Source organism: Lipotes vexillifer, unplaced genomic scaffold, assembly GCF_000442215.2.
Source record: "Lipotes vexillifer unplaced genomic scaffold, Lipotes_vexillifer_v1.1 scaffold1272, whole genome shotgun sequence".
In the NCBI taxonomy this organism is placed as follows: Eukaryota; Metazoa; Chordata; class Mammalia; order Artiodactyla; family Lipotidae; genus Lipotes; species Lipotes vexillifer.
The window spans coordinates 2,078,853-2,100,779 of record NW_006779909.1 but is presented as its reverse complement, the minus strand read 5'-3'; the positions used below and the strand labels follow the sequence as shown (position 1 = coordinate 2,100,779).

Sequence of the window (21,927 nt, the reverse complement as noted above, 5' to 3'; positions counted from 1 at the left end):
ATATATATATATATCTGGCTGCTAGACAGAGTAGACTCAAAGGAAAGCAAGTGTTGAAGCAGGAAGGCCAGAGGCTATTGAATTAATCCAGATGAGATACGGTGGTGGCTTGGACCCAGGTAATAACAGTAGAGGTGGTGAGAAATGGTTGGGTTCTGGATGGATTTTGAAGGTAGAGCCAACAGGATTGATTGATAGATTAGATGTAGTGTATGGAAGAAAGAAAGGAATCGGGTAAATTCAAGGTCTTTTAGCTGCAGCAACTGAAGGATGGAGTTGCCATTAATCAAATGAGGAAGACTAAAGGAGAAACGGGTTTTCTGTGGGGAGGTTAAGAGCCTGGTTTTTGGATATGTTCAGTTTGAGATGCCTATTTTACACCTAAATGTCTGCTATTAAGTAGGCTCTGGCATGTGAGAGTCTAGAGTTCAGGAAAGAGGTCTGAATGGGATTTATGAGTTCTAGAGTGGTCAACATTTAGATGGTGTTTAAAACCTTGGGAAGGAATGAGATCACAAAGGGAGTGAGTGTAGATGGTATTGTTTTAAACGTGAGGCCCGCCAACAAGGTTGCCTGTTTTTCTCCAGCCACGTTCAGCTGTAGGCAGACAGGTGCAGAGTGAGCCGAGTTGGTTTAATCAGCAGGTGATTTTGCCCTGCAGCGAGTATAGCAAAGCAAGAGAGGACAGGAGAGTAGAGGATGTGATGCAATCCAAGGGCGGGAAGATTGTGATGGGATCAGTGGTCCAAGAGAGAGCCAGACAACCCTCCTGAACCCTTCTCCCAAAACAACCACTGGCCCATCTTCTGCTCTTCGTGTTGGTCATCGTGAAGGATATTTCATACACATTTATCAGTTTTCAGGACGTTGAGAATCCTTACTGTAATCTCTTCCATATTTGTTTATCAAGACAGCCTTAACACTCCAGGTAATGTCCTTGTAGCTTATCCCTCTTACAGCAAGCAAGAGCATTTCTTTTTTAAACTTCCTGCAAACCTAGAAAACAGCTGACTGCCATCACTTCTATTAAAATAGATAAAATTTTAATTTTATCAAATAAAATAGATAAAATATAAAATTTAGAATTTTTTAGTATTATCATTTTAACGTCTTCACCTCTTCTCTCTAGAGAAATTAATTATATCAATCAATTTACTCTGTTTGGACATAGGACACTCCTGCAAACTTTTGAGGAAGAACATGGGAATGATTGTTATAAATGAAGGCTCTCTTGATGTAAGTAAGATTATCTTTTTTAAAAAAAACCTTTAATAGCTTAATTATCTTGTAGCATTTTATTTTATATTCAGCTAGCTGTGGAAATATTTTATTTTCCTGAGGTTGTTCTGCTAGAACAAACGTACACTGTTTTGAACCATTGATATAAATAGATGCTAGCTTTGTATCTATGACAGCTAAAAGAAATTGCTAAATGATTTGCTTAATGTTGTGAGACAAGAAAACTGCTTTACAAAAGCATTATGTCAGGAGGTTGCTGAGTGACTACAACTTATTTGTATCTGCCTGGGTATTTTGTATGTTAAGCATTTAATGTCTGCTTTAGCTTCCAGTGTTGATATTTTGCTTCTTTTAAAAAAATGTGAAAGCTATTGAACAACACCAAATAACCAATAGTCAAGTTGTTTTTTGTTTTTTATCATTTATTTTTTTGGCTGCGTTGGGTCTTCGTTGCTGCACGAGGGCTTTCTCTAGTTGCAGCGAGCGGGGGCTACTCTTCATTGCAGTGTGCGGGCTTCTCATTGCAGTGGCTTCTCTTGTTGCAGAGCACAGGCTCTAGACACGCGGGTTTCAGTAGTTGTGGCGCTCGGGCTTAGTAGTTGTGACTCACGGGCTCTAGAGCACAGGCTCAGTAGTTGTGGCGCACAGGCTTAGTTGCTCTGTGGCATGTGGGATCTTCCCAGACCACAGCTGGAACCCATGTCCCCTGCATTGGCAGACAGATTCTTAACCACTGTGCCACCAGGGAAGCCCCTCCAGTTTTTTTTTTAATGTCCTAACTTCTGGGCTGAAATATGAGTTCCTAGGATGTCTTTTTTCATGGCTATGTTCACATGAAGTTATATTTGGAAAAGAAGGAAAGATTTTTTTAGGAATATAGTATAAAATAAAAGTTAACAAAAAAAATAAGAAAGTAGGTCAAATGACCTGTAAATATTTTAAAGGAAAGGTGAGTGCAATTTAAGGTGGAAGACAGAACAGGAGAGGTGATTATACAACTGCTTGAAATAGTCATTGTGATGCAAAGAGCAGAGCAGAGCAAACCTGATAATTAGGGATGTTGGAGATGCCGAGACCAGTTCTGTAGAAGGGATGATGAAGAGGCAGATGTTTTGAAGTTGGATATAAAACAAATTACATGTAAGAAGTATTTAGCTTCTGATTTTTAAACTGAAATGATGACCTCTTTATTATTTGTCCTTAAAACAATCCTTATGATACTCTTCCCTTTCTTGTGAAATCTTTAAGCACCTTGTATCCTGAAGAATAATATATGATTTTGAAATTATGAGAGTTGTTTATGCCTTTCATTATTGGGGAAGTGCTTTTTGTGAATGAAGCTTTAATCCTAAACACACACACACACACACACACGCACGCACGCACGCACGCAAAAAAAAAGCCAGCCCTCCAGAAGCTTATAAATAATAAGGGAAATAAAGTGCATACAAGTAACAGATATGTAAATAAGGTAGATAGCTTGCTGTGAAAATATCACGATGTTTAAGGAACTATTTACAAAGTAAGTGGCATTTAGTTACATAGAAGTGAGTACCTGAGTAAGGGGGACAAAAGCAGAAAAAGCTGAAAGTTACTGGAAGTAAGTTCAAGGCATATTTGGGGCATGAAAGAGGAACATTAAACTTGAACACAAGGTTATAATTTTTTAAGTATGTTTTGTTTGAATAAATGTAGGCACAGAATGTAAAATTTAAAAGTTACAAAAAGGGAAAGTACAGGTGGCAAAAAATGAATCTCCCACCTTTACACCCAGCCTACTCGTTTACCTCCCTAGGGACGGTCACTAGTTCCAGTCTTGTGTGTTTGTCCAAAGATGTTCTGACTTACCTAAGGGATATATGTGCATGTCTGTGGACGCATCCTTTGTTGTTAAACACAAATTGCAGCATGCTGTCCACACTGCTTGATACTGCACTTTGCTTTTCTCACTTAATATATCTGAACAATTATTTTATAATGGTCTGTGTGAAGCTACCTAATTCATTTTAATGGTGGCACAGTATTTATAAGGCAGCCATAAAGAAGTGACAGAGGGAGGTTAAAACTGGAGAGCTAGTCTCGGGTCGGCTGTGGAAAGCTGGGCCATGTTTGAGAATTTGCCTTCATAGACGAGGGAAGCAATTACATCAGCCTCTTAAAAGGGGCGTGATGTGTAGAAGCAGTTCTACATAGGCAAGTTGGGAGGGTGGGAGGCATGGGGTGCAGGTAAGGGACCAGGATAAGAGTTAGGGAGGAGGAAATGGGGGCACCAATGCCAGCAATGTGGTGTGAAATTCAGGGAAACTTATCCCCTGGGGTCCCTGAGAAGGAGCCATCAAAGGTGGTTGCAGAACTGGGTTGCAGTTGCTCACAACATTACAAGACCCTCAGTGTAAACATCCCCAGAATCCCTGTAGACCATTAGGCCTTTGTCAGCATCATGGGTTACATGTGGTACCCAGGTTTTCTGACACTTGAAGGAAGTCAGAAGTGGGACCTGTGAGGTCAAAGCAAAGGCATGACCATGCTTGATTTGACATCCTTCTTGTCTGGATTTAGGCTTTCACTTTATGTAGCATGTGCTAGCATTGCTTCTTTTGTTTTCATCTGTTTCATCATTTTTCTCCAACTCTTAGACAAACACAGTCTTGAAGTGTTTTAAGTATCAAGTGATATAAATAGCAATCTCAAGGAAAAAAAGAGAAAACTGAAATACCAAAAATATTCAATGTACTGAATCATGTATTGTTAAGACAGGTTTATTTATTTCCATTTTGAAGTTTCCAAGATGGCAACTCAAAAGTAATAAACACCTCAGTGGGACTTCTCTGGTGGTCCAGTGGCTAACAATCCGCCTTCCAATGCAGGAGATGCAGCTTCAATCCCTGGTCAGGGAACTAAGATCCCACATGCCATGGGGCAACTAAGCCCACGCGCCACAACTATTGAGCCTGCGCACTCTGGAGCCCATGTGCCACAACTAGAGAGCCTGAGTGCCACAGCTACTGAGCCCACGTGCCTCAACAAAGACCTGATGGGGCCAAATAAATAAATAATTTTTTAAAAAAGTAATAAACACCTCAAAGGTACTTGCACTACCTATTGCTGCAGGAGAAAACGTAGAGCCTCAGGGAAATACTCAATTTCAATGAGAGCAGGGACATCCGTCTGTTTTGGTTTGCCATTCTCTCTCACTCCCCAGCAAGTTGCCTAGCCCATAGTTCGTACTCCATAAATATTTGAGAAGTGAGTCACTGAATAAGGTTTAATTAAGGGCTTCCTTTAAAAACAAAAAAAAAGGTTGTGTATCAGTTTTAAGTTTGGTAGTAATCGATCATATCTGATAATTAAAGAGCAAGTGTTTAGAGATGTCCTTAGCAATTCAAGTGCCAGTTAGGTGTGGCAAACACTATGGCTGAATGAACTGACAGACTCATCCAGCTCCAGACTACCTTTGGGTTCTCGCACCGCTGTCTGGAGAAGGTTTTTCTCCCAGGGAGTTAAGTGGTGACTTTACAAATCTGGCTGTCTGGGATGAGACTTGCTGTGGCAAACTCATTCGCTTCTCAGCAGGAAAGAAACAGCACTTTGCATCATAGCTCCTTCAGATCTTGTGTCATACAACCCATGGCTGAGATTTCAGGCAGGTCACTAGAATGAGTCTAGGTAAATCATTATTTATTTTTCATTGCCATGGAAAAGAAAAGCATCCTATGTGTTCAAATTGTACTGATAATAGTAAGAGATAGGGTTACCACTCCATCAGCGCAAAGAATAATTAACATTTAGGCGATAAACTTAGGAACGTGCCATCTTAGGAAATAATATTAATATAATAGGAAATAAATTGTGGGTGTTCAGAGTTTTGTCAAGTGACAATTTTAATGTACTCAAATCATTCTGTGCAGTAGCACAGTGGTTAAGGTACAGTTCTGCCCCACCTGAGTGGGGCACCCTGGGCAAAGTGAAATTAGATAACTTCTCTGAGCCACTTGTGCTGCCTGTCAGGTGAGGATAATGTTACCCTCGGATTGGTATGGTTAGCTCAAGGCATGGCACGTGTGAAAAGGATATGTTACAAAATTGTGTAGAAAAATAGTCTATGTTGAAGGCTTGCTCTACAGACCTAATATGGAAATCGGATGGGCTTTTCTGCCTCTGCACATTCCCGGTTCCTTTCACAGCAACAGCAGCACGCCCTGCTGGTATGACGCCTGAGAGCAAAGCTAGGTGTTCTCACCCAGTTACCTGACAGTGTCAGCAAAAGAGTTTCTTAAAAAGCTTGATCATATTTGTTTTAATTTAGAGAGTAAGAATTTCATGGAGGAGCATCTTTAATAATCTAAAGTAGATCAGAATCTATTAGATATTTGTTAGGTAACAGAATTTTCTATCATGTGACTTTGAACCACTTTGTTTTGGGTTCTGATTATGATCTTGGCATGAGACATTTTCTTAAGGGTCTGCAAAAGCACGAATTTTAAATTACTGGCTTGAAGGATATTTTGTACTTCTTCCCTAACTCTACAGAAATGCCCAGGAAGTTTCCCATTAAATTCACAGAAACCCCTTCCACTTAATGACCTAGATCCTGTCTCTTAAAACTGGAAGCATCTGAAAATGTGAGCTGAGAACTAGGGAACCTCCTATGTGACCTATCTTTAGCTCCCAGTGTCTGATTACAGCATCTTTCAAAATGTAGTAAGACAATTCTGGAAGGACTGAGTTGATGTTATATTAAGGAGTGTGATTATTATAGTATTCATATCCCCCATAGCATACCAACTCTGTGACTCTCTGGAAATACTTTCAGGTGACCCAGAATATTTTTTTTTTTGATGGATATGATCTAACTTTTTCTACAAGGTAGAAGGAAATTGAAGACTGATTCATTGAGACAGCTCAGAATTTCACTACCCTCATTTGTCAAGTCTGGGTAGGTGGGAGGAACCATAATTTCTTAAGCCATTAACTCTGTAGGTACCCAAATCATCTTTCTTGAGACTCACACGATATACCTGTAACCTTGGCCTCTCCTCCTTTTAGCATCTTTTTTATGTGGAGAGTTGTGGGATCTGTCCTGAGAGGTAGGGCTGCATCTTAAATTTGTTCTTGTTGTTATTTCTCCTCTTTTCTACCGTCTGGCTTCCCTAGGAAACAAAAGTGGGCAGAGAGGAAAATTACTTACTATATATTTATTGGATCAACAGAAATGATGATTAAATATGTATGTGAGGAACTTGGAGAAATAAATTTCTTCCACTCAGAGTCAAAAGGCTTCCAGTTTTCCCAAGTTGAACTCCTGAGAAGCCCTGACCACCTCTCCTGCTGATCATCTGGGCACAGTTTCTTCAGTTTCTGCTTCTGCTGACATTTACATTTAGCCTGATTAGGAGTCAGCACCCAATATAAGGAAGCAGAGTATAGATCCTAAAGGAAAATGCAGCTTTTTGACTGTGTGAAAAGGGAACTCTGCTTACCCCTGCAGGGTTCTATGCAAGGCTATTATAGTCGTAAGAAAAACACTAGCTTATGTTTATAAGTGCTTATTTTTTGTACTAAGTACTGGACTAAGGATTTTACAGGGACAATCACATTTACACCTGAAAACATTAGTAGGCAGATACTATTCTTGAAAGGTTAACTTGACCTCTAGTGCTAAGCAGCCCTGGAGGATGTATCTAAGTCACTGGATTCCAGAGTCTAAGAAAATAAGAGTTTTCTGGGCCTCAGCCGCCAGTGACTCTTACAAAATAATAACAATAAAAATATCCATCTCTAGGATGTTGTTGTGAGGATTAAACAAAACAGTACCTTTTAAGTACAAGGTCTGGCATTTAGTAAGCACTTAAGAAGTATGGACCATTATCATGATCATTATAATTTCTTTTAGCATCATTATTCCTGGGGGTAGAGGGAGTTTCGTTTTGCCAGCTGCTGTAAGAGGTGATTTTAAACAGCCGCCCTCCCCACTACTTAAATTTCTCTACTTAATTTGCAAATATGAACTTAAGCCAGCCTAGGTTTGATTACGGATACCAGTCTTTTCCCTCACTCATATATTTTACGGAAAATGAATTGTTAACCACATTTCATATTAACAAGGATAAGAATATATATTTTTCAACACCACGGTAAAAGAAAGCCCTTTATGGGGTTGCACATTTTTTTTCCTAGCTGAATTTGATTTTCTAACACCATGTAAGCTTCAAATGTAACTTACAGGCATTCATGACATAAATGGTGAAGTTGTCACCTGCACCCTTTTAAGCTCGACTTATATGTATTATGCAGACAAACCTTACCGCTTGGGGAACCAGTCACTGTTGAACGGCTTCTGAAAGAAATCCAGAATAAGCAAGTTATTGACTTGACTCCGGAAAAGGAGGGGAAAAAAGAGAATTGAGGCTACTTCAAGTTTTGTCTTGATATGCCCCATGAGTCTAATACAATACATTTTGTATTGCTTTGAAAAATAGTTCAGGCAGGTTTTAAACCACACTGCGTTTTCCTCCACTGCCAGCTCGGGAACTTTAGTATTGTGAATTCTCTTTTGCCATTAGCAAAGCTGTTTCATCTTTTTTGGCCTGAAAATGTTTAAGATCTCAGTTTAACTTTTAAGGTGTTAATGTATCCCTATCAAAAGCAAAGATATGTTTTTATAATGTCCCATTGCAGGATGATTGTTCAAATACTGTCTGGCACACGGCTTACTTCAAGTAGCTCTCAGTGAAGAAAGCCAACTTTGTTCCGTTTGAGAGAAACGGGTTAGTAAAAATATATATATAAACATTACAAAAAAAGAAAATAACATAAGAACAAATAATCTGTTCTCTGTTCCTCTGATTTAAGACGGTGTCTGCCACAAGCCAAAGACTGTGGTTGAAAAAGTTCCATCAAACCCATTGTTTGGTCTCATAAAAACAAAATGTGTCCCCTTTGCTCAAACAGAATTCTGTAATCTTGGGTTGTGTTCAGATCCCTAAGTGAAGTTGTTCACAGATTCATAGTGTTGCTGTTCTGAGAAATTCTTCCTCCCCCTAAGGCTGAATATTCTTTATCTTTTTTTTTGGCTAAACATCTGAGCTCTTCTAAGATTCTCTGAGACCTAGAATTACGGTTAAATGCCTTCTAATCAGTCTGCCCTCTTGCCATCTCCCAACAGCTTGATGGCATTTTTGAGGTGAGCAGACCATGCCTTATGACTTTTTTTGCATCTCTCTTTTTTTTGTATCTTTTGATGAATCAGCATAGCCATAAAATTGACCGTTTACAGGAAACCTATGTGCCAGGTAAATCTGCATGCATTAGATTAGCCTCTGCTCCTATACGGATGACGGTGTCTGTCTCAAATACAGATGGAGACTTTGAGTTCACAAAACTAACGACTGTGGGATCCTGAATTTTGACCTAGATTGCTCTAAGTCCAAAACTGTTTTTCTTTTTGTTCTTAAATAACCCTTCCTTCTCCAGAGGTAAAGGGGACTCAGTCTCAGAAAAAAGCATTCTGGAAGGCATGCCCCACATTTGCCAGCTTGTCCCTACCTCCTCTCCCGCTCACCACCAGGACTGCAGAGCGGCTGAAAGAGGAATGCTCTTCTGGGAGATGGTGGCGTTTGGGCATCTTGTATTTATGAAATTCAGGAACGACCCTATATTTCATTTTACTGTGACAGTTGTACATAGATTTATTTGAATGGATGTAGGAAATAATGGAAATGGTGTGAATTTGGAATTTGCAGTGAGAAAACACAGCAGATAATGATTCTTCTGTATTCCTACATTAATTCATTCAAATCATTAGGAAAATGGGACCAACATCAGCTTTCTTTGTGGTTCTGGGTAAGAATTTCTCACAGACCCCAGTTGTTACTTTCTCCAAACCGTTGATTTGGTAATTTGCTTATTTTCAAAAAACCAGTTGTATATTCTGTGCAGCCTCTTCTGGCTGAATTGAAGACCATACGAGAGACTGGATGTCTGCCCATCCAGTTCCTCCAGGACACTTCCTCCTGCCCTTGAGTCACCGCCGCCGCTGGAGAATATTTAATGCCAAGCTCAAAATAAGTGTTTAGGAGACTTTCAGTGGTGGTTTCAAATAATTACTATGAGAGCTTTGGTAAAAGCCTTTATCCACAAAACTATTTAAATTATATAATTATATCCCCTACCTCACTCTTCCTTCCTTTCCCGGGATTTGTGTGTCTTTGCTCTGTGCCCCCATCCCAACCCTGAAAGATAGACTTAGACCCAGATTGGACACTTTCTGCCTTTCTCTCTAGGGTACCCTAAACGAGAATAGATGCCTCACAACGAATTATTTGCCTGATGGAACCTATCATAACCCCAAATCCCAAACCTCTGCCCAGGGGCCAAGAGCAATTTATCCAGCGCTGCAACTTCCTTTTCTTAGCTTCTTGCATTCTTTGACCTGTTTCAGATGGCATGACCCTACTGGGAGATTGGGCCATTTCCTCAATTACAGTGTTTTATATCTACGCCTGCCCTGGAAAGCTCATATCTGTGTATCAGCAAAGCATGAAAAAAATTTTTTTCTCTGTTTCCCTCTTCATTATATTTAGCAATATGTATTGATTAAGTGCATTTGCTTGGCTGCCTTCCACTAAGCTGTTTTAGAAGACCTCTTTGGCCATATGTTTTTAATGATTTCACCTTCTGTCTGCCTTTACCCATTTTAGAAAAATGACTTTATGTTGGTTTGGTTCTATACAAGTATGTTTTTAAAGGTTATGTTCTAATATAGCCTAGGAGTTTAGAAACACCGGTTTTTCTGGTCAGAAACTGTCCAAGAGAGAGAGTGATCCTGACGGGGATGAATACTAAATGGACCAATTGCATATAAATGTAATTTCTCTTTACTCTCAGGTATATGTTCTTTACCACTTACTACCCCCTGCAGTAGCTAAAGAAGTGGTTGATATATGTGTTGCATAGGGTTATATGGAATGGCTAGTGTTCCACTGAATCAACAATACAGTGTCAAAAGATAATACCCAATGGTTTACCGACGTTGCTGTCATGGAAATCATAACTCACTCTTTAAGAACGTGCTAACATTGTCCATACTTGCTATGGTCAGAATGTATTATTAAGAATGTCATTAGAATGTTCCATTGATTTGTAATTTTAGGGTATGAACATTTGGAGAGTGCAAAAATAGAGAAAGAATGAAACATTATTTGGCCATAAATTTGTAAATACCTCATGTCTTAAATGATGATGAGGTGGGGCCACAAACCACCAAAACAGCTAATAAAATAGGTGTTAGTTTAAGATTTTTATATATATTCTCTCATTTGACATTTTAAGTTAACTGATAGTAGGTTTTAAAACCAAGTACGTAAACTAAGGTTTTTTCACACACACACACACCCAGTAAGTATTTATTTATCTGCTTTTAAAAATCATCAATACCTAAAGGCTTTTATAAGAGTAAATGATAAGCAGCTGAATTAGTCTAGGGACTAGTAAGACTCATCTAGGTCTCTGAGACCACAAGGGTAAGTAGGAGTTATTTAAAAAAAAAAAAAAAAAAAATCATCAATACCTAAGAAGTTAGGTTGATGGTGTTAGAGCTGAAGAACATGCCAGCGAAATAAGTCCTCTGTGTTTTGTTTATCATTAGTTATTTTCAACCTACTATTTGTGAAGCTCTCATTTGCATATAATGCTATTTTATGTAACTGCATATATATATATCATATATCTTTATGGGAGCTTAAAGTCTAACATATATTGATGTGGTCATCTGCAAAAAAACATAGATAGTATGAGAGAAATGCCAAATCACTTTGTAACTTTCAAGTTATTTTCTGCTCAAGAGTTGTATCAGGGCCTCCCTGGTGGCGCAGTGGCTAAGAATCCACCTGCCAATTCAGGGGACATGGGTTCAAGCCCTGGTCCGGGAAGATCCCACATGCTGCAGAGCAACTAAGCCCGTGAGCCACAACTGCGTGAGCCTGTGCTCTAGAGCCCGCGAGCCACAACTCCTGAAGCCCACGCGCCTAGAGCCCGTGCTCCACAACAAGAGGAGCCACCGCAGTGAGAAGCCCGCGCACCGCAATGAAGAGTAGCCCCCGCTCGCCGCAACTAGAGCAGCAACGAACACCCAGTGTGGCCGAAAATAAATAAATAAATAAATTTAGTTTTTAAAAAAAGAGTTGTATCAGGTTAGAGACAGAAATTAAGAGATCAAGAAAAACAGTCTAGGTTAACTTTATAAATAGTTGTCCTCCTACCGTCTAGCAAGAGCTACCTGCCATATGAGAAGAAATAATGCCATCTTTTCTGTAATTGAGGGAAGACAGGTTTCCAGATAGTTTTTATGTAGGAGAAGTAGTGGCTAGTAGAGTTGGGTGTTAGCAATGAAAAAGTAGATTGAAATAAAATTGCCATTAGGAGATTTCACAAGGAAACTGAAAATCATCTCAGTAGTATACCACTTGGATTGCACTGATGTTGTGCAGTGATTGACAGGTTGCAGAGCATTCATTCTTCTTCGGGTGTTGACATCTCTCTTAGACCTGATGTCAGAGGAAGGAAAAGAATTAGTCTTTCCTGGAAATCACCTCTGAGCCAAGCACTGGGCAGGACACCTGAGTTAGCACATCTTGTCACCACAATAACCCTACAAAAGAGAGATTAACCCAATCTTATGAATGAGAAAAATTTGATTGAGAGAAATTAAGTAACCTGCCTGAAGAAAGACGGCCATGAAGTGGGAGAACAACGATTCAAACCAAGTCATTCTGACACCATATTACTGCCTTCTAGAGTTAGTCAAGTGAAAAAATAAATAAGGACAAGGTAGATTGGAATACATATGTACTCCTGGTCAAGAAGTTTATCGATAGGCCGTGAAATAAACTTACCTGTGACACCTTTTCATATGATGTGGGATATAATCCTTTGTAGAACACTGAGCCTAGGTAGCCACCTGATCCAAAAGTATTTTGGAGTTCTTGGTGTCTTAAGTTAGTGGTTGAAGCTATTCCTTATTTCTCATTTAGTTTTTTCATAAGAAATTTTTTTTCAAAATAAAACACCTAATATTTCCTTTCCAAGAAAGGTGAAAAATGCTTGATTAGCTTGTTTTCACCTTATATTCTACAACCACCTAAAGGTGAGGAAAGCCTTGAGTTCTGAGCCATGGGGTATGTTTCAGCTTCTGGAACTTAAGTCCTTTGCAGTGTGGCTTCATCGTTTTGCTTCAAATGTTATTGGTGCCCAGAAGCATCATGCGAACCCTCATGGCCATCCTTGGCTTTCTAACTAAAAAAGCCCCACTTTTTTATGGTTACATATGTGTTAGATGTTGATGGCTGCCTTCTCTACACTGATTGGTAACTTGTACACATCAGCTGACGAGTTCTGAAGAGTTATTTTACAGTGACCCAACCTCCAGCAAGTTGTCTTATTTCATCAGAGTCGCCATCTTTGTTCCACAAGATGTTCTCCTGTAACATTATGTTGCATTTTGTCCTTTTCGTGGAAAGTAAGTGAAAACAGAAACCCGCGGTGCTGCTACTAAAGTGAGAAGCACAGGCTTCATAAACTTAAGTCCATTCTGACAAGGGTGAAAGTTGTGTGTCTTCCAAAAGTGATTCAGCATTAGCCAAAATTCTATGCTTATTTCACTTAACTGGTGGTGAGCTCATGATAAACTTATGATAAACATAAATTTATCATTTGACCTGCACACATTTAACAGATTCCCAGGAATAAATACAGGTGCTGAAGGCTTATTTGTATTCTGACCCAAATCCCAGCATATAGTTTGAACTAAATAAGTATTATATGTATACTTTTTTCCTTTAACTGTTGCTCTTTGGCTTAGCCTTGCTGATGACTCCTTCTGGGATAAGATGAGTGATCACACGTTTTCTTCTGTCACTATAAGTAACTGTGGCCCTGGAGCAGGGTGTGGGTGTTACGACACCCATATGACACCCACACCACGACATTTAGGTGTTACATTTTACACTATCTGTAATCTTTACATCATTTCTGCTGGTTAGACTGGAATAGACTAGTCTTCTAGTCAAAGGCAAGAGGCTTTTATTTACCTCTCCTTAGGGATATTTCCACATTCTCTACTGGGGTGTTTCCTGGATATGTTCCTAAGTAAGACTATCTGTTCTGTAAACCCCTGAAAGGAATCAGGAAGAAAAACCAAAGGCCAGAGGCTGAAAAGGGCCATTTTTATGCAAGTGCTTTCTGCAACATTACATTTGGGGCCATCAAAATCATAGGTGGCCTAACATGTTCTTTGCACATCTGGCCTCTGGGTTCTTTAGAGTGTTCCAAGCAGAGTTTTTGCCAAAATGCAAACGACATCTTGCACGCTATGATACTTTCCAAACAAGTCAGGGCTTTCAATTTATTTCACTATAAAATTGTGTTCATTGTCTAGGGTGCCCTCTGTGATTTTTATCAAAGATTTCCTTGGCAAAGGTCATGTAAAAGTAATTTTAAAAGATTATCATAGGGCTTCCCTGGTGGCACAGTGGTTGAGAGTCCGCCTGCCGATGCAGGGGACACGGGTTCGTGCCCTGGTCCGGGAGGATCCCACATGCCGCAGAGCGGCTGGGCCCGTGAGCCATGGCCACTGAGCCTGCGCGTCCGGAGCCTGTGCTCCGCAACGGGAGAGGCCACAACAGTGAGAGGCCCGCGTACCGCCAAAAAAAAAAAAAAAAAAGATTATCATAAAGCTGCCAGTCTTTGATTTCTTAAAAATTGTGATTTTATTTTATTGGAGGGTATGGTGGGGGTCAGGGCAGGCCACCCTAAAATATGCCAGACTGGCATATTGAATATTTTGAATTAAAGTTACTTAAGAAACAGCCAATCCAAGAAGAACATTCTGACCCTCCTTTGTCTTTAGAAAGCAAGAAATAAATCTCCCATTTGAAAAGTACCTGCCCTGCACCAGGAGGTAGATAGACAGACATCCTTATCACTAGAGATAGGAAATTCCAGGCCAAGAAGGCTGTTTAAACAAAACTTTTTACTTCCTCACTAATTTACTACCCCAAGCTTAAACGTCTCTGTCTTGTCAATACTTTACAAATTTGTTGTTTCTTTGTCTAAAAAATATAAAAACTGCCTGCTTTGGTCACTTCTTAGGTCCCATTTCTATGAGACCTCCATGTGTACTAATTAAATTTGGGGTTTTTTCCCTCCTGTTAATCTGTCTTGTGCCAATTTAATTATTAGGCCAGCCAAAAAAACTCAAGAAGCAGAGGGTGGGAAATATCCCCCTCCCCGACAGGTATTGTATGAACATGTTATCTGTTTTGCCAGGTAATACAAAGATCCAAATAGAACTTTATTAAGGCCCTTTGGTCCGAGTTATCTTTGTGAGGGATTGTGCTTGACCTAATTATCTGCCAAGCATCTTTCTTTCTTTTTTCTTTTCCAAGCATGTTTCTTATAAACCAAATACACATTGTTTTCTTCTCATAAATCCACCATTATATAACCTGCTTGATCACTAAGTAGCTAGTCTAGGTGTTGATTCCATTATATTCATTAGACAATTTCTGTTATATGAGATAGAAGGAGATGTTAGATCATAACCACCACTTTGTTCTCCATTTCCTCTGCAATGAAATAAGCACACTAATATTTTATTTATTGCTCTAATTAAAAGTATCCAAGATTACACAGGAGTCTTACAGGCAGCAAAAAACAATCCTCAGAATGGTCACACAACAACATCATTGTAACTTCCCACAAGGTATTCTCCAATCATTAATAATTTGGTTATTCTTTTATTACCAAACTTGTATTGATTTTATTTCATCTCTTTATCAAGGGCCTCAGTCCTGCAGGGAAGGAGAGATATAAACAGATAAGCAATTATACATCACGCTACATTGTATAAGTATAAACACATACTTGGAGAATCCAAAAGGTGGAAGTAATCATGTCACCTGGAGGACTCAGGAAAAATAGAGTCGGGGACGTTTCTTGGTTTATTTATTGTTCATTGCTTTCCGTATGTAGTCTTTTTTTTTTTTTTTTTTTAATTTATTTTATCTGTGGCTGCGTCAGCTTTTTGTTTGTTTATTTATTTATTTATTATTTTTGGCTGTGTTGGGTGTTCGTTTCTGTGCGAGGGCTTTCTCCAATTGCGGTGAGCGGGGGCCACTCTTCATCGCGGTGTGCGGGCCTCTCACTATCGCGGCCTCTCGTTGCGGAGCACAGGCTCCAGACGTGCAGGCTCAGTAGCTGTGGCTCATGGGCCCAGTAGCTCTGCGGCATGTGGGATCCTCCCAGACTAGGGCTCGAACCCGTGTCGCCTGCATTGGCAGGCAGACTCTCAACCACTGCGCCACCAGGGAAGCCCCCGTATGTAGTCTTAAGGGAAAAAAAAAGAGTGACAGTGGGGGAGAGTAAAGATGCAGGGGAGACGAGGGAGGAACAGAGGTGAGAAAAGAAGGCAGGTCTTCCTCCCAGCTCAGGAATTAGGGAGGATTAGGTAAGGGGAGTTTTGAGGTTAAGAGAGGAAAGTTGAGAGAATAATTTACGAATGTTCTCAGTAAAGCGGGGAGATGTTTGCTGCACTAACAGGAGCCAAATTTGGAGTCTGAAGAAGGGAAGAAAAGGTCTGGAGTAACCTCTGGGAACAGTGGAATCACCTAGGCCTGGGTGAAAGTATAGATCAGCAGTAATGAGCACCCATATAAGAGGGGACAGCTGGAGTAGAGCCTGTCCTCAGGGGGAGGTGATTTTATTCCCTTCTTAGTCCCTGTTGTGTCAGGACTAAGAACAGAGAAGTGTTGGCTGTAGACTTAACTGTGACTTGGCAAAGCAGGAAAGCTTGGAGGAGCTCATAAGGGCCCCTGATGAGCACTTGGCTAGGTGCAGCCCGTGGACAGGGAGAGGGGAGCCGAATGCTCAGCTGTCGTGTCCACGTGGGATGCAGGCTGTGAGAGGTGCAGGCAAATCCCGCTTTCCCTGCAGCTCCTTCCCACACCGGGGTCCCCGCCTGGTGAGACGCCTGAATGCCTGTCTGTCTCCCCAAACTGCCTTTACTTCTGACTCTCCCTGATTATAGCAACAAATGCTCCTTTTCTTTCAGCCCACAAATAAGACTTTGTAGCGTAAGGAGGTACAGAGCGTTTATGTTGTTGTACTCTGTGGTCTTTTATCCTTCTGAGTTAGCTTCTTATTTATATATTTATACTTTCACATGTCACTAAGTTTAAACGTTTAAACATTTCCCCCTTCGGTAGCCAAAAAGAAAACAAAGCAACAGCTAATGTAGTAATAAATTTATTTCTGGCTACAGGAGATAAGCTTCAATGCAATATGGCCATAAAGTATGGCTCCCAGGCTTAGGGGAGAAGCAATAAACTTTCATAAATAAAAGAATTTTAAAATACTCCTGGCAGTATAAATAAGGGTGAAATATAACATGTAACTGGCAGCACACAGCCAACAACAGAGCTGCTTACAAAATAAAACTGTAAACGAAAATAAGAAAGTGTTTGCAGCTTTTCTGTTGTTACCTTGCGCCCTAGGTAGGCCGACTGGAGAATTCACTGTGCGAAGATTTTGACTCACCTTCTGAAATGTGTTCTCTGTTACATCTCCTGACACCTTTTGATTTGCTGCAGATCTGTGATAATCACCCAGAAAGCCCAGGGATGCTGACGCCACAAATAAGTTCTCAATACATTTTAAGGTGTTAGGGATGCTGACGCCACAAATGAGTTCTCAATACATTTCAAGATGTTAGAGAACGCCCTCAGAAGAAGGGAGAGTGGGGTGCACAGGACTGTGTCGAACAGGCTGGATCATGAGGGGCTTGCACAGCCAGGGGTTTACTTGACTTTGAGTCTTGCTTTGCAGCTGATCTATAAAGAAATTTGAAGTCCTCCTGAGGTACATCTCAGGTTTCATTTAGGTTTTCAGATCAGGAGTGACTTGGGCAAAACTTAAAAAAACAGAGTAGCGGATGGATGGATGGATGATAGATGGATGCATAGGTAAGTAGATAGGTAGATAGGCAGGCAAGCAAATAAATACACAGGTACACACACATGCATTTCAGTGGACAGTGCCTTGGTTTGAAAGACTGTTGAAGTAATAATCCCTATTATTCTCTAGAAAATTAAAGAGCACGAAGGAGAAGACTGACTGTCTCTCAAATCAGAAGTGATAATAGAGGGGAAATAGAGCGCTTCCAGTGGGGTGAAATCAAAATTTATCAGTGCTCTCATTCCATAAATATGTCTTTCCCGAGCATCTGTAATTACAGGCACTGTTTGTGGCTGGAAACCACATTAAACATTGTCTCTCCCCTCAAGGAACTGAGGGTCTTGCTAGCATAGAGTGAATTACACATGATAGCATGGAGTGAGTCTGGGAGGGCTTGGGAGGACAGCTTGGTTTCAAAGATAGTGGAATATCTCAGGAGGAAAGGGTGGTCCAGAGGGAGGGAATAAAGGAGTCAGGGTTGTGGAGAGAAAAGCGAACGAAAGTTAGCTGGACTTGGATTTTAGACTTTATCATGTAAGCAGTAGAAGCCATTGAAAAATTTTAGAGCAAGAAGAGACTCATTTGTGTTTCAAGTTTGTTTTGTAAAGAGAAGGCTCTGTTGGTGGTAAAGAAGATGAGAGACAGATGATGAGGGCTCTAGGGAAACAACAGGGGAAATGGTATGGGGATTCCACTTATGATTTGCTATGCCTGGTACTGTTGGTTTTGTTTTTGCTGGATAATGTAGAGAAAGACTAGCTAGTACAGAAATTTAATTCTGAGTTTGGTTTCACTACTTAGTAGCCATGTGTTTTGGGGCAAGGAAATTAAACTCTAAGTCTCATGCTTATCATCTGCAGAATGGGGACAATAGTTGTGCCTCCTGCACAGGGTTGTAATAAGTGTTAACTGAAATACTATATCTGTGTGTGTAGCCCTTAGAACCATGACTCGTGTGTGGTACATGCTAAATATTGTTTTATTTTATTTTCATTTTTTATCTGTGTATTAATCTGCTTGTTTGTTCATTTCATCTATGGGAATTTGCTTTTAAGACAATCCAGGGTAATCTGCTGTGGATAGTCATTGATAAATCTTGCTTGCAGAATCTTGCTGACACTTTTTACCTCCTTTTCCTAAAATTCTCTTGGGCCAAAAATTCCCAGTAGGAAATAGGAGAGTGAGGCCTGTAAATTAAAACAGCTCTTTCCCCCCAATGTAAAGTGTGAACAGAAAATTTTGCAAAGAATGCTGCTGTGTGGTGATCCTTCATGTCACTGTGTGTAACAAGGAACAGGGGAAGTGTTAAATGAAGTTCCAGTGTTCGGAGGGTTGGGCTTGGTTACTTTACGGTACAACACTGTTCTGTTATTTCGATAAACAGATCCTGAAATTCCAGAGCATAGTGTGAACCACATTTGAAATACGAATGTAGAAACACCTTCAAAAATCCCCAATATAAAATTTTAATTTCCTCTGTCTTTGCTTCCCTCTTTGTGAAGATAACTCAGATAACTGTACCACAGTCTTAAATTGGAACAATAATTATATCTCCTTTGAATATAACAAAAATTATTATTATTATTTTTTTTTACTATAGGTATATTTTATTATATAAACATAGATTTGTTAATTTTATTATATAAATAACTGCGGGCTCAGATACTAGCACTCAGAACAAAACTTTAATAGGAAAGTAATTGTTCCTTACATTTCCTTGTGCAGAGCCCATGTTCTGTGTCTTCATAATGTTAGGGCTCCGTTGAAATAAGAAGCTGTCCCTATCAGGTTATAGGAAAAGTCTACAGGATCTAGGGAGAAAAATTAAGTATCTTGAAATTTTTTCCCTTTGAAGAGCTGGGAAAGCAATAGTTCTTAACAGAGGGAAACAAATACAACCTCTCTATATAGCTGAGGTGAACAAAGCCTTTCTTGACACTAAAGGTTTTTATTGTGCCTGAAAATGAACTCTTCATTGATGGAAGGGGTTCTTTTATTCAATCCGTCAAGATTACTAGGCCACATGTCACCATCCCCAGCTGAAATACAGCATCATGAAATCACGATTAAAGTTATAGACGCCAATTCATGAAGTGGCAAGAGATTACAGATACTACATTTCCTCCTCTTGGGAATTAAGTTCAGTCGCATTGACAACTTCTGAAAGAATACCCATAAGTTATTTAAATTATATTCCCCAACTTTTCCCCTTGATTCATAGCTAAGCAGTTTTGACTAGTTCAATGTTGTTATGCTTTAACAAGATAATGTACTGAAAATATTTTAAGAAGATTGTGACCGGGTGGTTGGAATAATGAGCAAAGATGGCAGGGGAATGGGTGACATGTAGTCAAGTCCCAACCGTGCTAGGAACAGCGTATGGCTTTAAGGGAGTCACTCACTCTTTCTGATAATGTTTGTCCAGTCTTCTCTGAGGGGCTTTCGTGAGAATCAGATGAGTAGAGGTATGTGAAAGCAATTTGAAACATAAAAAGCACTAAAAATAACTAAAAGTAGTTGCTGAACAACCTTGGTAGAACAAATGGGAGTAAATGTTGAGGGCATCTTTCATTTAATTTTACAGGGAACAAGGGAAACTCTCAGTCGTCACTGCACTACCCTTGGTGATGCTCTTCGGAAGGAGAATGACTTTGCTCTTATAATTGATGGGAAAACTCTCAAGTATGCCTTAACTTTTGGAGTACGGCAGTATTTTCTGGACTTAGCTTTGTCGTGCAAAGCTGTTATTTGCTGCAGGTAAGTTCTCCACGGTATTGTCAGATTTCAGTAATGAGCAACTGGATCCTAAGTTCTTGATTTTTAAAGTTCCTTGAAGTTATTTTATCCAGAATCCATAAATGTCAGGTTATTTATTCATTAATTCATTCACTCAGGGTTCACAAACTGGGATAGCATTTATTAGCAGAGTTTTGAAACTGAGTCCTGACAATCATTAATGATTATTGTTCATAATTTGAATTGGCAGGTTTCTTGCCATTCTGTGTTTATTTACCTGCATTTCCATCCAGGGTTGTTTCTCTAAAGGTTCTGTTTTCTACACTTAAATCTTTGATTCTGTTGTTTGGACTTATTTGGGGGAATGCATGATGGGAGACACTAACAATCATTTTCCAAATAGCTGAGCATTCTTCTGAAGGCTGTTTATTGACCATATAATCTTCTGCCCTCTAATTTATAATATTGCCTATATCCTAAATTATGATCTGTTTTGAGGTGTCAAGGCCTACTCCATAGAAGTGTATTTTTGTGAACTGTTTAGCTCCAATCCTTCCTGAACTTCTTGTCAAAGAATCTTCCTCATGTCTTTGACTAAATTGTTTTAACAATGTCTTCATAAAATTTAAAGTATATTTATGACTATGCCCAGTCTCTTCCCCTCTGGTCACCATGAGATGCAAGGATTTTCCTCTTTGCCACCCACTTACTGATCTTACCAGCTGGTCAGACTAGGCGTTGGGTAGCAGTTTCTCAAACTGCTTTCTCTTCATGCGAGATGAAATACTAGCAGGGCTTCTGGAGAATTTCTGGAGAATCTGTGCTTTTAATGTTATCTTTAAAACTGTGCTATTGGCAAACTTTGTTTTACAAACTTTATTTGTGAAACTTTATTTTTTCTCTTAAAATATATTTATGACTAAAAGAATCTTCTGCTTTTTAAAACTTTTTTTGGTCCAGGCTTTATTTACTTAAATATCCTGTATATGATATTGTCTCCAAACTTATAAGCCATGCCTTATAGGTATTTCCTAAATTTCAGTGGGTTGTCTTTGTGAAATATACTTTAAGCCATACTTAATAAATATCCTTGATAAGTGTCATTTCAGCCTATAAAATTATATTATACTCAGAGCATTAAGAGGGTTGCTTATTATTCCTAGGAATCTAATTATTTCATTTCATTTTTCTTCTCTGTGGCATGTCTTAATAAATACTATAAAGCTTTTAGGCAGTACAGTGTACAGATATTTAGTACTAGTAATAATCAGACTCTGCTTAACCATGAAGAAAAAATTGGAAATTATTTTCTTGATTGTCTTATTTAAAAAGCATGAGAAGAGGGAGGGGATATGGGGATATACGTACACATATAGCTGATTCACTTTGTTATACAGCAGAAACTAACACAACATTGTAAAGCAATTATACTCCAACAAAGACGTTAAAAATAAATAAAAATTAAAAGCATGAGGATACTCATGATTTTTTAATATCTGCTTTTCCAGTGATGTTTCTTGGTTCCTTTGTAAATCTCTTGTCCATGTTCAACTCTGATGCTCTCCCATCAGGATAATTTTGTGTCAGACTTGGTTGTTTAATCACTTTCATCAACGGAGGCACAAGGATCAACAAAAGATTGCTCAAAAAGCACATTAAGTGATATGGCTGTTGGCTCTATTCAGAAACAGAACGGACCACAGAGCTGTTTAGATAAAATGACCGGTTCCCTTGAGCCGGCATCCGTTCTGTGCCGACTGTGTGCTGGGGGGAGAGGCTGCACATACAAGGATGAACAGGACGTCCTACCTGCTCTCCTTCATATTTGTGTCTGCCTTGTGTTTTAAGCAGACTCACAGTTGGTTTGAAAGACGTGGGAGGCCGATTTCATCGCCGCTGAGCCTCATTCCTAGAGCATTGCTTAACACAGTACCTCCCACCATT

General features: G+C 39.6%; 1 protein-coding gene across 2 annotated transcripts in view; it reads left to right on the top strand.

Moving 5' to 3' along the window:
* The window catches only part of ATP8A1 (ATPase phospholipid transporting 8A1), a 236,036-nt gene that overhangs the window by 140,892 nt on the left and 73,217 nt on the right, over positions 1 to 21,927 (top strand). For both annotated transcript variants that reach the window (XM_007453048.1, XM_007453049.1), the window contains exons 23-24: positions 1,172 to 1,236; positions 19,832 to 20,004. In XM_007453048.1, the coding sequence (XP_007453110.1) occupies positions 1,172 to 1,236; positions 19,832 to 20,004 (238 nt within the window). The remainder of the gene's footprint in view (positions 1 to 1,171; positions 1,237 to 19,831; positions 20,005 to 21,927) is intronic.